The sequence below is a fragment of the Podarcis gaigeae genome (assembly GCF_964106915.1).
Source record: "Podarcis gaigeae genome assembly, chromosome: 5".
Lineage (NCBI taxonomy): Eukaryota > Metazoa > Chordata > Lepidosauria > Squamata > Lacertidae > Podarcis > Podarcis gaigeae.
This window is the reverse complement of record NC_139681.1, coordinates 1,102,764-1,121,769: the sequence shown is the minus strand read 5'-3', so window position 1 is coordinate 1,121,769 and position 19,006 is coordinate 1,102,764. Positions and strand designations below refer to the sequence as shown.

Sequence of the window (19,006 nt, the reverse complement as noted above, 5' to 3'; positions counted from 1 at the left end):
TTCTGCTGTTACACCCAGATTTTGCTTGTTTGCTTCCCACAGGCTTCTGGTTGGGCCCTGTGAGAAGACGGGCACAGGGTCTGATTCAGCAGTGCTCTTCTTAGGCATCATTTTTTATTATGTATACACATAATTTAATTGTGTAGATTTGTCTTTAAAAGTTTTGCTGATTTATCTGTGTTTCATTGATAATTTTATTATGTACACCACTTAGAGAATATTTTGATTAAGAGATTTATACAGTTTTCTATATAAAATAAATGATCTAATTTTTGTATACAGTGGTACCTTGGGTTACATACGCTTCAGGTTACAGACGCTTCAGGTTACAGACTCCGCTAACCCAGAAATAGTACCTCGGGTTAAGAACTTTGCTTCAGGACGAGAACAGAAATCGTGCCGCAGCAGCGGGAGGCCCCATTACCTAAAGTGGTGCTTCAGGTTAAGAACAGTTTCAGGTTAAGAACGAACCTCCGGAACGAATTAAGTTCTTAACCCGAGGCACCACTGCATTATGTTTTTCTAGACAAAGGGAAGTTTGTGACACAGGGCATAATTAGGTTAAGAAACTAGTCACCACAAGCTACACTGAACCTCCATGTCCCAAGGCAGTCTATGCCTGAACAGTAGATGTTTCCAGAAGCCACTGTCTTATTGTTGGACTGGATGAACTTGGCCTGATCAAGCAGTGTAATTGTGAACTAAGATTATGCTGTAAACTACAACCCATCTTGGCAACGCAATAGCATATTGTAGAGAGGGCAGAGAGAGCCGTGATATGCAATAAGACACCATTCTGTGCTTCACAGAACAAAAAGCCCTCACACTGCATGACCTTAATGGAATGAGCCCATACAGAAGAAGTTTTCTACCCACCTGACCCTGGTTTTAGACTGCTAGGGAGCCCTCTTCACCTGAGGCAGGCACAAAGAAATTCCATTCTGCAGCCTTTTACTTGCTACACCAAACAGATTGAATGTCACGGCCACAATCTGGGAACACATCCTGCCTTTCTGTGCCTTGGTTAGTGCGGAGCTCCGTGATCCGTGCAGAATACCTACTGTGAAAAGAAGCTGGCTGGGCTTTTGCCCTCTGGAAATACCTGAGAAGAGACCTGCAAACTTTTTGAACGGCCGTAACGAAAGACAAATATTGAGCAAGGCACAGATAGGTCAAGTGCTGTGTAACAAATAAAAGCATAATTGTGGCCACGCGTGTAGAAAACCTAAGGCATGCACCAAATGGCATTCTTAAAGGTAAAGTCCATTAGGCTCAGTCGCAGACGACTCTGGGGCTGCGGCGCTCATCTCGCTTTACTGGCCGAGGGAGCCGGCGTACAGCTTCCGGGTCATGTGGCCAGCATGACCAAGCCGCCTCTGGCGAACCAGAGCAGCGCATGGAAACGCTGTTGACCTTCCCGCCGGAGCAGTACCCATTTATCTACTTGCACTCTGACGTGCTTTCAAACTGCTAGGTTGGCAGGAGCAGGGACCAAGCAACAGGAGCTCACCCCGTCCTGGGGATTGGAACCACCGACCTTGTGATCGGCAAACTCTAGGCTCTGTGGTTTAACCCACAGCGCCACCTGCACTTACTGTGTTCTATCCAAAGCAAGTCAAATTGGGCTGCCCAATGATTGAAGAATTTTACCTTCTTTTTAACCAATCTGCCAAGTAAATTTAAGTTAGCAAAGTTTAGTTTCTGTGAGGCTTCATGTTCACATCTTTCCTCCTGACCCCGGCCCGGTTTAATGTGATTTACTCCCAAGATTCAGGTGACAGGCTCACAATGTGCTACATCTTATGAAAAATGGTGCAGTTAATGCACATACCATATTTTGGTGTGATATTTTAATGCTTAGGCAAGCTCTTCTAGCCCTCTGGCAAATCAGCCCCTTGCTGAGCTCCCTGCCCCGGGTCAGGAGGCACAGGACGGAGTCGCCGCTCTCCCCTTTGAGGTGGCGGCCCTGAAGGGGCCTTGCCTTTCTCGGCCTTGCAGGCTCCGCGGGCTCTTCCTTCCTCCCTGGTTTCCTCCGGCGCCACGGGGAGGCTCCTGCCTTGGGCAGCCCGGCCTGCAGCCTGGACGGGGAGCCCGGCGAGGGGCGCGCGGCCGACGGGGGCGGAGCGCGGCGGCCCGTCCCGGGGCGGCCATGGCGGAGGGCGGCGAGGCGGAGGAGGAGGCGGCGGCGGTGGTGCAGATCCGGCTGGGCGAGCGCTGCTTCCCGGTGGGCAAGAGGCAGCTGCGGGAGCAGAGCGACTACTTCGGCGCGCTCTTCCGCTCGGGGATGCGCGAGGCGGCGGCGGAGGTGCAGGAGCTGCGCGGGGGGCTGGGCGCGCGCGGCCTGGAGCTGGTGCTGGACTTCATCGGCACGTCCCGCCTGGCCGGCCTGGAGCGCGAGGGCGAGGCGGCGCTGGAGGCGCTGGTGGAGGCCGCCTGCTACCTGCAGGTGACCCCGCTGCTGCGCCGGCTGCCCGCGCAGGTGGCGCTGCCCAACTGCCTGCAGCTGCACCACCTGGCGCAGGTCTACGGGCTGCCGGAGCTGCAGGCCGCCTGCGTGGCCTTCATGGCGGCGCGCTTCCACCAGGTGCTCCGCAGGCCCGAGGCCCGGCGCCTGCTGCCCGGCGCCCTGAGGCAGCAGCTGCGGGAAAGGCGCGCGGGAGGCGCGGCCGCCCTGCTGGCGCTGGGCCCCTTCGCCCGAGCCTGGCCCCAGGAAGGCGGCGCGCCCGGCTCCATGCGCAGGTACGACGAGACGGCCGGCCGCTGGCTCCCGCTGCCCGCCCGCCCGCCTCCGGAGCTGGCCAACGTGCGCGGCTACGGCGCGGCCGTGCTGGACAACTACCTGTTCCTGGTGGGCGGCCACCGGCTCGGCAGCCAGGAGATCTCGGCCGCGCACTGCTACAACCCCTGCCTGAACGAGTGGAGCCCCGTGGCCTCGATGAACCAGAAAAGGTAACGCCCGAGATGCTCCAAGGAACTTCTTGCTTTTTCAGAGTGGAATAAATGGAAGCATTTTTCAGTGTGAGGTGTGGAAAAGCTAAGCTGGTTTGAATGTGGTCTTGAGATCAGGTTTGGTTAAGTGTGGTCTTGAGATCAGGTTTGCAGAAGACACAAAATTGGAGAGACAACTAGCGCCTCAGAAGACAGGAATGCAGATCTTAAAGGAATGGAAACCTAGGCCAACAAACTCAAATTCAGCAGAGATGCATGCCATGTTACACGTGCGCACACACAATAACCACATAATCCGTAGGGTGGTGGACACCTGACTTTGCAGGATACACATGGAAATGTTCTTTGTTGTTGCAAAAAAAGAAAAAGAAAAACCTTGCAATTTTAGGCTACATAAATAGAACCAGTTTCCAAGTAATGAGAAGTAATAGTTCCAACTTACTCTGCAGCAGTGGACCACATCTGGAGTTCAGTATCCAGGGCTGGGTACCACATTTTAAATCAGACACATTAGGTTGGGTTTAGAGGATGGCCTTAAAGACAATGGCCTAGTATGGAAGCTTGTTTAACCTAAAGACTGAGGTGGGGTGGGGGACATGACAACACTCTTCAGACACCTGAAGGGTTGTCTGTTGGAACAATTGTGCAACAGAAGCCATTGCTGCGGGTGTTCAAGCAGAGGCTAGAGCTCTAGCTCTGGATTTCCTGTATCCCATCCAGCTCAGATTCTACTCAAACTGTCAACTTCCTGGGCGGTTTAGTGGGGGCAGCAGGCTGTGTGCAGCGACACCTTTGGAACTTCTCATGTGTCTGGACAACCTAATCTCAGAAAACACATTTCAGCCACTGATACTGTGGAGGGACAGGAGCAAATTAGAGACATGTTACTCAAGCCAGCTGCTGGGAAGAGGAAATGATTAGGATCCTCTCCCAGGTGAAGCAAATACCGTATTTTTCGCTCTATAACACGCACCTGACCATAACACGCACATTGTTTTTAGAGGAGGAAAACAAGGGGAAAAACATTCTGAATGAAACAGTGGATGTATCATTTTTGTGCTTCATGCTGTGGCCACAGACATGTGATCTGATGGTGAATTTGGGGTGACCCAATGCCAAAATCCTGAGAATCCCTGTGGATCCATGCTTTGTAACCACGTTTTCGCACCATTGCAGCCCCAGGCAACAGTGGGTACGTGATTTTTGGGGGGCAGGCTATAGCCATGGACATGCTATGTGATCTGATGGTGAATTTGGGGTGACCCAATGGAAAGATCCTGAGGATCCATGTGGATACATGCTTTGTAACCACATTTTTGCCCCATTGCAGCGCCAGGCAACAGTGGGTGCGTAATTTTTTTGGTGCAGGCTGTAGCCATGGACATGCTATGTGATCTGATGGTGAATTTGAGATGACCCAATGCAAAGATCCTGAGGATCCATGTGGATCCATGCTTTGTAACCACATTTTTGCACCATTGCAGCCCTGTTTTTGCATCAGATCATTGCTATGTGATCTGATGGTGAATTTGGGGTGACCCAATGCAAAGATCCTGAGGATCCATGTGGATCCGTGCTTTGTAACCACGTTTTAAGTGGGGAGGGAAGGAAAAATATAGAAGGGACAAGGAGCACGAGAGGGGTGTCCGGAGAAGCAGCTGGCTAAGAATGCAGGAGAGGGGTTTAAAGGGGGGGGGAGGAAGGCAAAAGTCCACCCACCCACCCAAGCCAGCCCTCCCTCCCTCTCTCTCTCTCTCTCTCTCTCTCTCTCATCTGCATGTTTTCCGCTGCCTGCCGAGTCCCCAGACGCAGCAGCAGCAGCAGCAGCACCAGAGCACAGAGAGGGAGCACGGAGAGGAATAGAAGGAAGGATGCTCTGCTTTCCTCTCCGCTTGCCTGGAGGGGAGGGGATTTCACTGCTCTTTGTTCCGTTTGAGCAAACAGCAACCGAAACAGAACAGGGTGGGCAGTAAGACCCTGAGGCAGAATGCAGGAAAGCAGCAGCCTCCTCTCCTCTGTGATGGCGCAATATGATTTTTGCCTGGTTTTTGCCATGCACTTGGGACAAACGGCTCCAGGGACCACACATTCGCTCAATAACACGCACAGACATTTCCCCTTACTTTTTAGGAGAAAAAATCTGCGTGTTATAGAGGGAAAAATACGGTAATTACTAAATTGTCATTTTCAGTCTTAAGTTGTGTATATTTAGAATAACAGCCGTAGAAAGGCGATTTCTGCTCAGTTGAATCCTTTGAGTTCTTGGCAGTAGAGCTTGAGTGGTGTATTGCTTTGGTGGTGTATGTCTTTGGTTTATGGTCGATGAGAGTAGCCTGCAAGATTTCGGCCCATGACATACAGGGCTTTTTGTATTCACTGCACTTAAAATTCACACTTGCTGTGGGAAGCTTCTCACAAGCCTTAGATCAGGATGGTAAACCCTGGGGCCCCTCTGTCTGGCCCTTGGGATTATGCCTAGCCTTGCGACCAGCCCTGACCCACATCCTTTCCAAGTGATTTTTGTCTCTCTGGGCTGCATCCTTGAATTGTGGTAGCCTTTGCTCTGCCCACTTTTGTCTCTGGCCCCACCCATTACTTGCATGCAGCCTCTGGAAGGTTGCCCTTGTGGAAATATGGCACTTGGGCTGCCCTTGTCCTGGAGGAAGGGTGTGTGCCATTTGTCTCTCACATAGGGGAATTGTTTCCTGTGTCTCTTTGGTGCTCCAAATATATTAGAGTGCAACCAATGTGAAGGGTTCTTTTACCCATTCTTATTGTTGGTCCACTTCTAGTGGTTTGATAAGGGACAAATTCATTAAGCCTAAAGATTTGCGAAACTGGTGGCTCACCTTGCCTTCCATTGGTTTTACTCTACTGAACAGAGGAATGCTGCTTCCATCATGCCCTGATTGTGGACCTCCACTGTCGGGCTCCAGCTGTAGCCTCTGAAGACCTCCATTGGTGAGAAAGGCAGGTGGAAAACGGCAAATACTACATTTTTAATTTCCCCAACAGAAATAAGCCTCTCACTTTAGAATCACAGAATCATAGAGTTGGAAGAGACCACAAGGGCCATCGAGTCCAACCCCCTGCCAAGCAGGAAACACCATCAGAGCACTCCTGACATATGGTTGTCAAGCCTCTGCTTAAAGACCTCCAAAGAAGGAGACTCCACCACACTCCTTGGCAGCAAATTCCACTGTCAAACAGCTCTTACTGTCAGGAAGTTCTTCCTAATGTTTAGGTGGAATCTTCTTTCTTGCAGTTTGGATCCATTGCTCCGTGTCCACGTCTCCAGAGCAGCAGAAAACAACCTTTCTCCCTTCTCCTTTTATATATTTGAACTTGGCTATCATATCACCCCTTAACCTCCTCTTCTCCAGGCTAAACATGCCCAGCTCCCTTAGCTGTTCCTGCACATCTGCATCTCATGTCTACCACCTGCAAACTATTCTTTTTTTAAAAAAATCTCCTTTGACTGTGGTTTTTCTATTAGCCTCATATTATTCTAGTCTAAATCTCTTGAATTTAAACAAAACAAGGCAGGTTTGCTGGTGCCCATTTGAAGTCATGGCTGTTTGCTCACATTTTGGCTAGCTCAGATGCTTTCAGCAGGGAAATTGTATTGGTGGGTGGAAATGTACAGGGTGACCTAATTGCAAATGTCAGCAAGGTCAGGCTTCAAAACTATTGACCCTTTTCTCTCCATGCGACACCCACCCACCCGACAAGCTGCAAATATTTTTAGAGTCACATTGCTGCTGAAAGAACAAATATTCTGTATGGAATGAAAGTCACTTTTTATAAAACTCTTGCTTACATTTGAACCACCTTCAGTGATTGATAACTCAGATAATTAACAGTATGTGGAGAGAGTCTGAAACTGTGCTCTCCCCCCTCACATCGCTTACCAGCCGTGCCCTCACACACTAGAGTGGTGGGGGGGGGGGAGATGACCATTTTTGGTTCCAAAGGCCAACACTGCTCCAGTTCCCAGCAGGGATGAACTATACATGGGAAGTAGCAGCAATTGGAGCATCTCCCACATAACTTTGGGCTTGCAAAGGTATCTCTGGTATGTGAGGAAACCAGGCTGAAACAGATGCTGTGACACTGAACTGATTTTTTGGGTCCTTTTCATTGGAATTTGATTTTCACTACTTTCTGTTCTCCCTGCCAATGGCAGCCCTGCCCTGGACGACAATCGTCACCCTTCTCCAGTCACATTAATGTGAGATTACCAAAAAAAATCCCATTTTGGAAGAATATGGAAGCTATACAGCAGTTGAGTGTAGGTGTTGCCCTGTTAACATTTCACCCCATTTCACCAGGCCTACAATTTCTTTCTTCTTCCCCTTGCTTCAGAAATTCCTGGGGAAATGCCCTGTTTGTTTGTATCATGATCCTTTGCTTGCCTTGGCTTATTCTAAGCTTTAGCTTTTTTGATACTGTCCCCCCACCAACAAGCCTGCTCTCAGTGAATTGTCCTCTTTCATTTATTACAGAAGTCCATTTTATTTTCAGCTCCTCGCTATGCCTCTTTGCAGCCCCGTCAGCTTTTCCTTATAAGCACATCCAGCCATGGGTTCCTGCCTAGTAATTCTAAACTCTGTGAGGTACACATCTGACTATGCTTTGGCTTTCCATAAGATCATATATTCCAGCCTTATATGGTCACATCCTCCCAAAGTTCCTGCCCCATTAAAGAACTGTCTTACTGGTTAAGATCAACTCATTATCCCCTTGTTCCTTCTGAAAGAGGAAGTTGTCAGGACTGTTAGGGATCCCACACTTAGAACTGATGGTAGGGTAAAGGTTCCCCAGGACTGCTCATCTTTCCTTCCCTGAAACAGCTCTCATTTCTTTCTGGAAGATAGCACCCACTTCTTCTCCTTGAGATGGTGTGTAGACTTCAATCACAATGTGTGTCGTGTTTTTAATATATGTTGTGAACTGTTCTGAGATGTATGGGCAGTATACAAATTTAATAAATAATTAAAAAAAATAGTTTATCTCCACTACCAGTAATTTTTACCTGGCTGCTCTCCACAAGGCTATGGGTTCCCACTTGGATTTCTATGCAGGTGTACACTGCTTCTTTTGGAATGTAATTCCTAATAAACTTCTTGTTTCTTAACAAAGGTTATTTTCAACATTTTTTCCCATTTCATTATATATCATCTCCCAGAAAGCTTTTATTACAAATGATAAAAGTTACCTTCTTTTTCTTTACGTTTCCAGCAGGTATTTGTACTTGTTTTATACATTTTTGCCAGCTTAGTAGAGGTCAAATACCACCAGTACATCATTTTCATATAATTTTCTTTCAGTGTACAGCATGCTATAAATTTCTAGTCTGTTTTCCATAGCATTTCCCATCTGCCATCTGGATGTTATGTCCCAAATCTATAATGTCAGTTATATTTCTTATATTATCCTCCATCTGGTGGCCTGGCAAGAAACCTGCCTGATGTTGCCTGATGTTGATGTCGACTAAAAAAACCCTTCATTCGGTTGGCTAGTATGTTGGCAAATAGTTTATCATCATTGTTTAATAGCCTATAATTTTAAACTAAAAGTGGGTCGGTATCCTGCTTCAGAATCAGTGTAATATAGGCCTCTTTCCAGGACTCTGGATACCTCCCCAGTCCCTAATATCTCATTCATTAATTCTTTAAGTGCTTGTACCAGAAAGTCCTGAAGTTTTTATTACTTTGCTGATAGTCCATCTGGCCCTGGCGTTTTACCTATTTTAGCTTGTTTTATTTCCTCTAGGGATGCGGGTGGTGCTGTGGTCTAAACCACTGAGCCTAGGGCTTGCCGATCAGGTCGGCAGTTCGAATCCCCGCAACGGGGTGAGCTCCTGTTGCTCGGTCCCAGCTCCTGCCAACCTAGCAGTTCAAAAGCACCTCAAAGTATAATTCAATGATTTAACTCTCCAACTGTTTTGTCTGTAGGTCTAATTTCAAGTTGTTGGCTGTTAGTGGGAAGTTGTATGCCATTGGTGGGCAATTCCTTTCCAATGTTGAGTGCTACAGCCCAGAGCACGACTGGTGGAACTTTGCAGCATCCTTACCAACCCCTCTTGCAGAATTCTCAGCGTGTGAGTGCCAGGGCAAGATCTACGTCATGGGAGGCTACACTACAAGAGGTAAGACAAGTACTAGAAAAGAATAGTGTTATTTTAACAATTGTATGCTATTTGGCATGTTCAATACAGTCATACCTCGGGTTACAAACACTGCGGGTTGCGCGTCTTCGGGTTGCGGACCGCGCCAAATTGGGAAGTACCAGAACAGGTTAATTCCAGGTGTCAGCGCATGCGTAGAAGCACAAAATGATGTCATGCACGTGCGCAGACGCAGCACTTCAGGTTGCGAATGCTGTGGGTTGCAAACGTGCCTCTCAATATGTATCACGTTCACAACCCGAGGTATGACTGTATTCAATTTAATAAGCAGTGCATTTAAAAAGCAATGTTTGTGGTTGGTTTTAAATACAGTGGTACCTCAGGTTAAGTAATTCGTTGCGGAGGTCCGTACTTAACCTGAAACTGTTCTTAACCTGAAGCACCACTTTAGCTAATGGGGTCTCCTGCTGCTGCCGTGCCGCCGGAGCACGATTTCTGTTCTCGTCCTGAAGCAAAGTTCTTAACCTGAAGCACTATTTCTGGGTTAGCAGAGTCTGTCACCTGAAGCGTATGTAACCTGAAGCGTATGTAACTCGAGGTACTATTGTACCTTATTTTAGTATTACAATATAAGTCAAACAGCTGTTACTTAAGCGATAAACACACACTGAAAGGTTGTAAAACAACAACCCTTTCTTTTCACCATCTTGAGTGTGACTTTGACAGGACATTTAAGAAAAATTGCAAGAGAATTAGTGTTGACTGATATTAAGCGTGTGGTGTATTGTGAGGTTGAAAACCTGTTGATCTTTTTTTCCCTTTAAACATTGTATTGATATTATGAAGTGAGTCTCTGAAAAGGACTTGATCTCTTGTCTTCTGAAGCCTTCAGACTGTTTGACTTGCTTATGAAAGGTACAAGGGTGGCAACAGGATTTTCTGAGACCAGTACACTGAATATGTGATTGGGCCCTTCAACTCACATGGAAAAGATGACATGAATTTGCATAAAACCATAGAGTTGAAAGAAACCCCAAGGGTCATCTAGTGCAATGCAGGAATCTCAGCTAAAGCATCCATGACAGATGGCCCTCCAACCTCTGCTTAAAAACCTCTAAGGAAGGAGAGTCCACAACCTCCCAAGGGAGACCATTCTACCTGTCGAATAACTCTTACTGTCAGAAAGTTTTTTCCGAATGCTTAGTAGGAACCTCATTTCTAATAACTTGAAGCCTTGAGTTCTACTCTGCAGAGCAGGAGAAAACAATCATGGTCCCTCTTCCATGTAGCAGCCCTTTAGATGTCTGAAGATGGCTATCATATCTCCTCTCAGTCTCCTCTTTTCCAGGCTAAACATACATAGCTCCTTCAAGCGCTTTTTGTCATATGCAGTGGAGGGCCCCAAAATAAATCAGTGGCCACATATGTAATAAAATGTCTGACAGACAGAATGTGAACAGGTGAAATATTTCCTATAATCATATTTCTATACTAGAAAAGCTTTAACCTGGATTTATGCCTGATACACAGCTGTTAAAGGCAGAAGAACCCTGCTTTCCCCCAATGCCTGTACAAGCCTAGATTGCAGTCTTTTATCACTTACCTGGGAGAAAGTCCCATTAAATACAAAGAGACTTACTTCTGAGTAGACATATATCCCATTGTACTGTAAATTAACTCTACAGTGAATTCATAATGAGAATCTGGTCTCAGGAGACACATCTAAGCCTCTTTGCAAAGTTTTCACATTTTGCACAGTAATTTTGGTTGGGTGGGTTGAATTCTTTAACGTCCACTCACACTTGTGTGGTGTGCTTGTGTATTTGCATAGTATAAATTCTAGGGAGTACCTGATATCAGATGAACCCACTGCAGGAAAGACACATCCTGGTTGCTAGGGCAAAAGGGAGACAAAACTACGGATATTGTAGGGAGTAGAAAATGAGAGAGAAGCAGGAAAAGTGTGCAGCAACAGCCTACTTTGCAAGGGACAGTAATCAAGCTTTCTCCGCATTTTTGAAAAAGAAAACTGACCTGAAATCAGACCTTTTAACCACCAGGTGTTGTAGGCCCCAGTGTACAAATAAGTTGAATTTAAGTTTTCTGTATTTAATATCTTCTCTGTTGCAGACCGGAACTTGAATATCTTGCAGTACTGTCCCAGCTCTGACAACTGGACAACCTTTGAATCGTGTGACATCCATATCCGCAAGCAGCAGATGCTATCAGTGGAGGAAACTATCTATATTGTTGGAGGCTGCATCCACGAACTGGGATCAAAAAAAAAATCTAGCCAGAATGAGGACATGTTAACAGTACAGTCTTATAACACTGCCACCAGAGAATGGCTCTACCTCAAAGAAAACACGTCAAAATCTGGACTTAATTTGACTTGTACACTACACAACGATGGGATCTATATACTGACCAGAGATGTATCATTGTCAACAAGCTTGGAGCACAGAGTTTTTCTAAAGTACAATATATTTTCAGACAGTTGGGAATCTGTTAGGCACTTCCCAACCTTTGGACAAAACATGTTGGTCTGTTCTATGCATTTGCCAAATCTGATGTGAATGTAAACTGCAATTTTATTTTCCGCATAAAATTCATTAATTGTTGAATAAGAAATTTATTTATCCTAGTTACCATTTTTTCCAAATGGAACACAAGTTGTTTATATCCGATAAATAGTTATAAAAATTATTTTATTGGCCACTGTTGGTATATATAATGCTTTAGAAGAAAAAAGTGATGTTTGCTGCAAGACGTTTACAGTTGTAATTACGTGCCACGTATGAGCAAGACAAAAATGGTGGTGAGGTAATGGGTAAACATCCCCACAAGTTCCATTTATTTTAATCTTTGCTTCAGCTGAGGATCTAAAGGGTTGAGATGATGGATTTGCAAAATGGTGCAGGGCCTTAGCAACAGGTAGGGCCAAAATGTTTCACTTCTGGATACCACCTGCCTATTCAAGCTAGGAGATGTAGACTTGGGGAAGTTTGTAAATCAGCTCAGAGATAGTCTCACCCAGTGTCAGGGACTGGACTGAACAGAGGAATGGGAAATGAGTCCTGGGTCTGATTGGCTCCTCTAAGAAGAGGAGGGGGGAAGCTTTGCGCCTCCCCCGCATTTCCAGCAGTTTCAGAAGGAGAAGGAGACAGGACTGCTTCACAGTTGCGTGAAGAAGTGGCCTAGCTACGAGACAGTGGAGGGTGGGGGGAGTTAGCAGCCAGCAGAGACCTCCCTGGAGAGTATGGAAGATCCTTCTTCACCAAGGGCTTGTGGATACCTACGCATTCAAGAACAAAGTGTTCAAAGGAGTATGACTCCTGGGACTTCCCATAGATTTTCAGGATATTGTTGGGGAATGAAGAAGAGAGGCTCAGGGTAGCCAAAATCTATGTGTGGAGACATGGATCTTTTGTCTTGCAACCAGATGACTGAATAAAAAGCCATAAAATACAAACTGTTTATTTTTCTTGCCTCTGAGGCTACCAGGGGAGGAGATACTCCACCCCTGACACCAAGGTAAGTAGGCATAGTTACATCTTTCTGGTGAAAACTAATCAAACTTGGGACATTCATATCTCTTTGCCAACAAAACAATGCCACACAGACTATAGTCCATCACTAGACATTCTTTTGATGGACATAGTGTTTGCCATTGTGTTTATCCTCTTCAGATGGAAATAAAACTTCTCACTTGACTTCAGTCATCCAAGACCAAAATGAGATCCAGAGTAATGTATATTTGTACTGATAACTGAGTATTATATCCACTTTTCCCTTCAAGATTTATTCCTTGTGGTCAAGATCAGCAGTCCTGAAATAACAACTTTTTATAGTCATTTTGGGTCTATGTCTCAATAAGGTGTGCCAAGATTATGCTTTCACTTGGAAGGGATGTCCACATGCCACATAACGGTGAGCAGTATTTATTGTGTACAGCAAAGATTGTTTGGAAAGATACATTTGAATGTCCCAAGTTTGATGGGTAGTTTCTACCATAAAGATGCAATTTAAAAATTGTACTCATGAGTAGTCCAATTGATTTTCGTGGGGTTTATCTGCACCATCTGGGCTGTTTGAGAAGACTGTCTCATGGTTGATTTGGAAGTGAAATATTTTTGCACTGTAGGGTTTTTTTTATCTGGGTTCTGGAGAAACCACCCACTTTGGAAAGTATGAGCATCAAGGGAGAATCAAGGGTAGAGTAATGGAAGATGGCAGGAGACCTCAGGGTGGCTTAGAGCTGGTGGAGCCAGAAGTCATGAGGATGGGATGGGAGAAGGGCATGGTTTTGGCAACTGAAGTTTCGACTGAGAGGTGTGACAAGACCAATGAAAAATAGGGGCTCTGTTTTACATATGATACCAGACTACTGAGCCTAGGGATTGCCGATCGGAAGGTCGGCGGTTCGAATCCCCATGATGGGGTGAGCTCCCGTTGTTCAATCCCAGCTCCTGCCAACCTAGCAGATCTAAAGCACAAAGTGCAAGTACAGTGGTGCCTCGCAAGACGAAATTAATTCGTTCCGCAAGTCTTTTCGTCTTGCGAGTTTTTCGTCTTGCGAAGCACGGTTTCCCATAGGAATGCATTGAAAATCAATCAATGCGTTCCTATGGAAACCGCCTTCAGACCAGGTCCGGGGACAGTCTGTCCCCCGACCTCTTCTGAAGGCTGGCGGGGGGGGGGAAGTATTTGTTTCCCCCCGCCTGCCTTCCCGGGACAGTGGAGACTTCTCCACTGCCCCGGGGGATCTTAAAATGCTGGCAGGCGGCAGCGAACGCTTCGCTGCCGTCCCCCAGCATTTTAAAAGCCCCCGGGACAGCGGAGACTTCTCCGCTGTCCCGGGGCAATTTTAAAATGCTGGCGGGCGGCAGCGAAGCCTTCGCTGCCGTCCCCCAGCATTTTAAAAACCCCGGGACAGCGGAGGACTTCTCCGCTGTCCGGGGCGATCTTAAAATGCTGGCGGGCAGCAGCGAAGCGTTCGCTGCCGCCCGCCAGCATTTTAAAATCGCCCCGGGACAGCGGATGAATTCTCCGCTGTCCCGGGGCGATTTAAAAGCCCCCGGGAAGGCAGGCATGGGGGACAAAGACTTTTGCCCCCCTCCAGCCTTCAGAAGAGGTCCAGAGGGCTCTCCAAGCTGCGGATAGCAGCCTGCTGCCCCACGCGAGGGGCGCTCTGCTTAAGAGCGCCCCTTGCGCGGGGCAGCAGGCTGCTATCCGCAGCCTAGGCGGGAACTCTTCTGAAGGCTGGCGGGGGAGAAGGGCTTTCCTCCCCACCGCCAGCCTTCAGAACAGCCTTCTGAATGTTGGCGGTGGGGAGGAAAACCTTCCTCCCACCGCAAGTCTTCAAGACAGGTCCGGGAACAGAGGAGAAGCGCTGCTTACTCCCCACCGCCAACATGCAGAAGGCTGTTCTGAATGTTGGCGGTGGGGAGGAAAAACCCTCCTCCCACCGCAAGCCCCGGGAACAGAGGAGAAGCGCTGCACACCTTCCCCTCTGTTCCCGGACCTCCCACCGCAAGCCTTAGGACAGGTCCGGGAACAGAGGAGAAGGCGCGCTGCGCTTCCCCGCTGTCCCCAGAGATTTCTCTACGGGCTTTCGTCTTGCGAAGCAAGCCCATAGGGAAATTCATCTTGCGAAGCCGCTAAAAAATCGGAAAACCCTTTCGTCTTGCGGGTTTTTCGTTTAGCGAGGCATTCGTCTTGCGGGGCACCACTGTAGATCAATAGGTCAGAGAATAGACCTTCTCTGGCGGGAAGGTAAACGGCGTTTCTGTGCCCTGCTCTGGTTCGTCAGAAGTGGCTTAGTCCTGCTTGCCACATGACTCAGAAAAACTGTGCGGACAAACGTCGGCTCCCTTGACCAGTAGAGCGAAATGAGTGCCACAACCTCAGAGTCGTTCATGACTGAACTTTACCTTTTCATCCTTATATAATGCACAGGCTAGAGGTTTTCTGTACCATTTCAATGACTTCTGCAAAATTCCCTCTCCTACTACATTATATGGAAAGGCCTGCTAAAGCTCATGAAATTCTGTGCCATCTTTGTAGGGCTTTGATATGAAAGGTTGCATGTAAAGATTGGAATAAATAAATGAACTAGGAATAAATCAGGTTATGTGAGGAGGCAGATGCTTCAGTGGGAAGGTGTCATGAACACTTCTGCCCAAGGTATAGGAGCACAGCATCAGAGCAGCTCGCATTCCCTGCAGACAGCAGGAAGCAGTTGTATATCAACTCAACTCCCCCTCTTCCCAGCAAGGAATGGAATGCAGAGGAGCAAAGGGCGGGCTGGAGAGAAGCCAACTCTCCGAAGAAGCACAGGCAGGTGGAGAAAGCAGGAGGGGGAGCCCTGACTCACCGGAAGAGGAGTCATTTAACCACATGAGTCCCAGGAGTAGACAAATGAGAAAGATATTAGACAGGAAACAAAACAAGAAACATAAAGGTCATAGGTTCTGCATATTCTGTGGCCGCAGGAAACATTCTCCAGAAGGGTCAACTGACTCATGAGTCACCTGAAGAAGTGTGCATGCACACGAAAGCTCATACCAATAACAAACTTAGTTGGTCTCTAAGGTGCTACTGGAAAGATTTTTTTTATTTTGTTTTGTGAGACATGGATGCTCGGTTAGAGCATCTGAGGCTAATTGTTTGTTTTGCAATAAATCTTTAAGCTAATTACGACTTGCGTCCCATGTTATCGAGATGGCAGCCTGGGCTCCAGACAGAAGGGTACCTCAAAAATATTGTGCATGCATTCATCTTACAGAATAGTAAATATTGCTGGGTGGCCACTCCTATGGGCTTGTCTGGGGCCAAACTGATGTGCTTGTGATAGATCTATGCATTTGTGACACATGCACAGGTTTAATCACATGCTCACTGTTATAGAGACCAGTTTGTGAACTCCTTTTGCTGATAGCAAGCAGAAAGGGCTACACTCGCTCCTCAGTCCGTCCACCCAGCCATGTTACTTCTTGCTTGACTTGGGAGAAAAGCAGGGGGAGGCTACAAGACATGCAGAGTTCCTGGGTGGGGTGGGAGGTTGTTTGCACTCTGGAATTGGACTGCGACCATACTCTGCCTTTATACAGACCCAGCACACTTTGCTGCCTCTACTCCTCGTGTTATGACCCACCTTGGATCAGGCCATAACCTACTAATGGGTCCTGAACCACAAGTTGAAGACCAGTGATTTGGACCAATGTAGTTTAATGTTAAGGTGGCTAATCAACGAATAAAAGCAAAAACCCCTTTAATATCTCACTTAGGGCATCACACTTAAAAATCTCACTTAGGGCATCACAACTAAAACAACTTCCAAATGTGCCAAAGCCCTATGGAGGTACCTGAGTAAAGCTGAGAATGCATTACCTTCACCCCCCCCCCCGAACTGCAGCTGCTGCTTGCTGGAACAGTCTGGAGCTCTTGTGTAGGCTGCAATGCATGACTTAAAGCTATAGAAACAAATTATATTATGTTAATACCGAAAATGTTCAGGAAAGGGGGTGGTAGTCTCAGATGGCTGTTAAATTCATAGAGGGAATCTTTGTTCCCACTTCCCTTTCTCCCACCTATGCAGTCCTCCCACCTTATTCTTTTGTAAGGGCACCCTACTAATTAAATCATCTTGCAGGTATGACAGGGCACTTGATGAAATGCTGCTGAGTGATGGAAGCTGTTCCAAACCTATGTGGAAAGAGAATAAAAGATGTCCTGTGTTGAAGGGCAAGCATACTTGTACTCAAACGCAGGATGGCTCAGGTAAGGCTGGCCTTCCCAAGAGGCAAGGTGAGGTGACCGCCTTGAGCAGCAGGATCCCCACTGGTAGCAGATTCAGTCTCCAGGGAACGCAACACATGTAGATCTTTATTCCCCCCCTTTCCTGACGTAGCTCTCCCCCCCTTCCCTGCTGCCCCCCACCATTTTGTGGTTCACCTCAGGTGCCAAAAGGTATTAAGCTGGCCCTAGTCTCAGGTAGGAGATGCTACAGGTTTCTTTTGCATGAATAGCATGTGCTCTACCACAAAATTATGACCACTCCATAGTGGCCCTCTTTCAGATTTGTGATTGCTAATTACAATATTCATAAGGGTTTATCGGTTCTGCAAATGGTGGTCCAAGACCAGAAGCCTCTTTTGCCATACAACTTGATTCCCTGCCCTCCTCAAGATCCCCAGACCCTCAAATAATTTTGGCAGCATCTAACAGAAAGCATCTCGTCATTATGGAGTATATTGGCTGGGACACTGCCAGGGCATTGCATTAAATACCGTATTTTTCGCCCTATAGGGTGCACCGGCCCATAGGGCGCACTTATTTTTTTTTGGGGGGGGGAATAAAGAAAAAAAAATTATTTCCCCCCCGAGCCCCAAAGAGCAAAGAAGGATCCCGCTAGCTGTCCTGGCTTCGTTTTTAGCTTCGGGGCTGGGGGTCCGGGAGTAAAGGCGAGGTTGCACTCAACCTCGCCATCGCTCCCGGAGCTTGCGGGGCTGGGGGCAGGGGAAGCCTGAGCTTCCCCCGACCCCAGAACGGTCCAGGAGCGATGGCAAGGTTGCGCAACCTCACCATCGCTCCCGGAGCCTGCTTGCGGGGCTGGGGGCGGGGGAGGCCTGAGCTTCCCCCGACCCCAGTACGGGTCCGGGAGCAATGGCGAGGTTGCACAACGAAGCACGGAGTGCACCCAGTGCTTCGGGCTGCAGGTGGCTGCCCGCAAGACTTGGGAGCCCGGCAGGCACTCTTGCCGGGCTCCCAAGACTTGCGGATAGCTTCCTGAAGCCTGGAGAGCGAGAGGGGTCGGTGCGCACGGACGCCTCTCGCTCTCCAGGCTTCAGCGAAAGCCTGCATTCGCCCCATAGGGCGCGCACACATTTTCCCTTCATTTTGGGAGGGGAAAAAGTGTGTCCTATAGGGCGAAAAATACGGTAGTTAAAAATAAATGAAACACTATGGTGGGTCTGATTTTCACTTAAAACTTTTGAATGCCATTATCGTCTTTTGTAAAACAATGTCACCCAAGTTAAAATTTGTGTAGGTCCACTGAGAACCAGATAAAATGATGAGACCAGTCACATATGGTCTGCAGACCATCAGTTGGTCAACTATTTTTTTTTAAGATTTTGCTTGATTTGATAAACATTTGCTTTTCTAACTGAACACCGTTGGCAGTATATTGTACAGTATGGCAGTGAGTAATTCACAGAGTAGTGGGGGTTCAATTTTTTAAAAATCTTTTTTTATACCTTTAAGGATTTCAGGTGGGGATAGGACAGAACATCAATAAATGCTTATTTAGTTTAAAACCAGACTTTAATTGTGGGAGTAGCACAAGAGAGTGTGTGGCACAGCATGTAATTAAGAGCCCATCACATTTTACATTCTTGGATATATGTAAACAGCAATTAATCATTCCAAACACCCCTGGTGAGATACACATATAGTGTATGCCGTACTATTCCCTAGGGCAGCTCTTTAAAAGTCTGCTATGGTGTGCCAGCTTAAGGTACATTTATAAAAGCATGCTCATAAGGAACCAAATTGTGTCAAAAGGAGAGTTTATGGTGCTTGCAATTTCAGCGGTGGCCAAAGGGTGCCTCCCAACACCCGCAGTAAATGTAGGAAGAGGCTGAAGGAAACCCTCACAGTAAGGAAACTTCAATGGTTTCAGATGACCTGTTTATTGAGCATTCATAAGAACATAAGAAAAGCCCAGACTGATCAGGGAGAAAGCCCATGTTGTTCAGCACTCTGTTCTCACGGTGGCCAACCAGATGCCCACACAAAGTCTGCAAGCCCTTCCCCAGCCATTCCCCAGCTGTATGCTGCCTCTGACAGCGGAGGTAGAACATAGCTGTTATAGGAGCAGCCATTGATGCATACAGATAAATACATAATGTTATTTGTACGCTG

General features: G+C 47.2%; 1 protein-coding gene across 1 annotated transcript; it reads left to right on the top strand.

Annotated features, from left to right (window-relative positions):
- Positions 1 to 212: 212 nt before the first annotated feature.
- On the top strand, positions 213 to 11,785 carry KLHL42 (kelch like family member 42). Its single transcript, XM_083738827.1, has 3 exons — positions 213 to 2,949; positions 8,907 to 9,100; positions 11,210 to 11,785. The coding sequence occupies exons 1-3, from the start codon at positions 2,150 to 2,152 to the stop codon at positions 11,653 to 11,655; spliced, it is 1,440 nt and encodes a 479-aa protein (XP_083594953.1). The 5' UTR covers positions 213 to 2,149; the 3' UTR covers positions 11,656 to 11,785.
- The last annotated feature ends 7,221 nt before the right edge of the window (positions 11,786 to 19,006 follow it).

Excerpts from the sequence above, each read along its gene's own strand:
- KLHL42 (XM_083738827.1), top strand. The coding sequence starts at position 2,150 with ATGGCGGAGGGCGGCGAGGCGGAGGAGGAGGCGGCGGCGGTGGTGCAG. Across the intron at positions 2,950-8,906 it reads GCCTCGATGAACCAGAAAAG|GTCTAATTTCAAGTTGTTGG; the intron begins GTAACGCCCGAG and ends TTTTGTCTGTAG. Across the intron at positions 9,101-11,209 it reads GGGAGGCTACACTACAAGAG|ACCGGAACTTGAATATCTTG; the intron begins GTAAGACAAGTA and ends TCTCTGTTGCAG.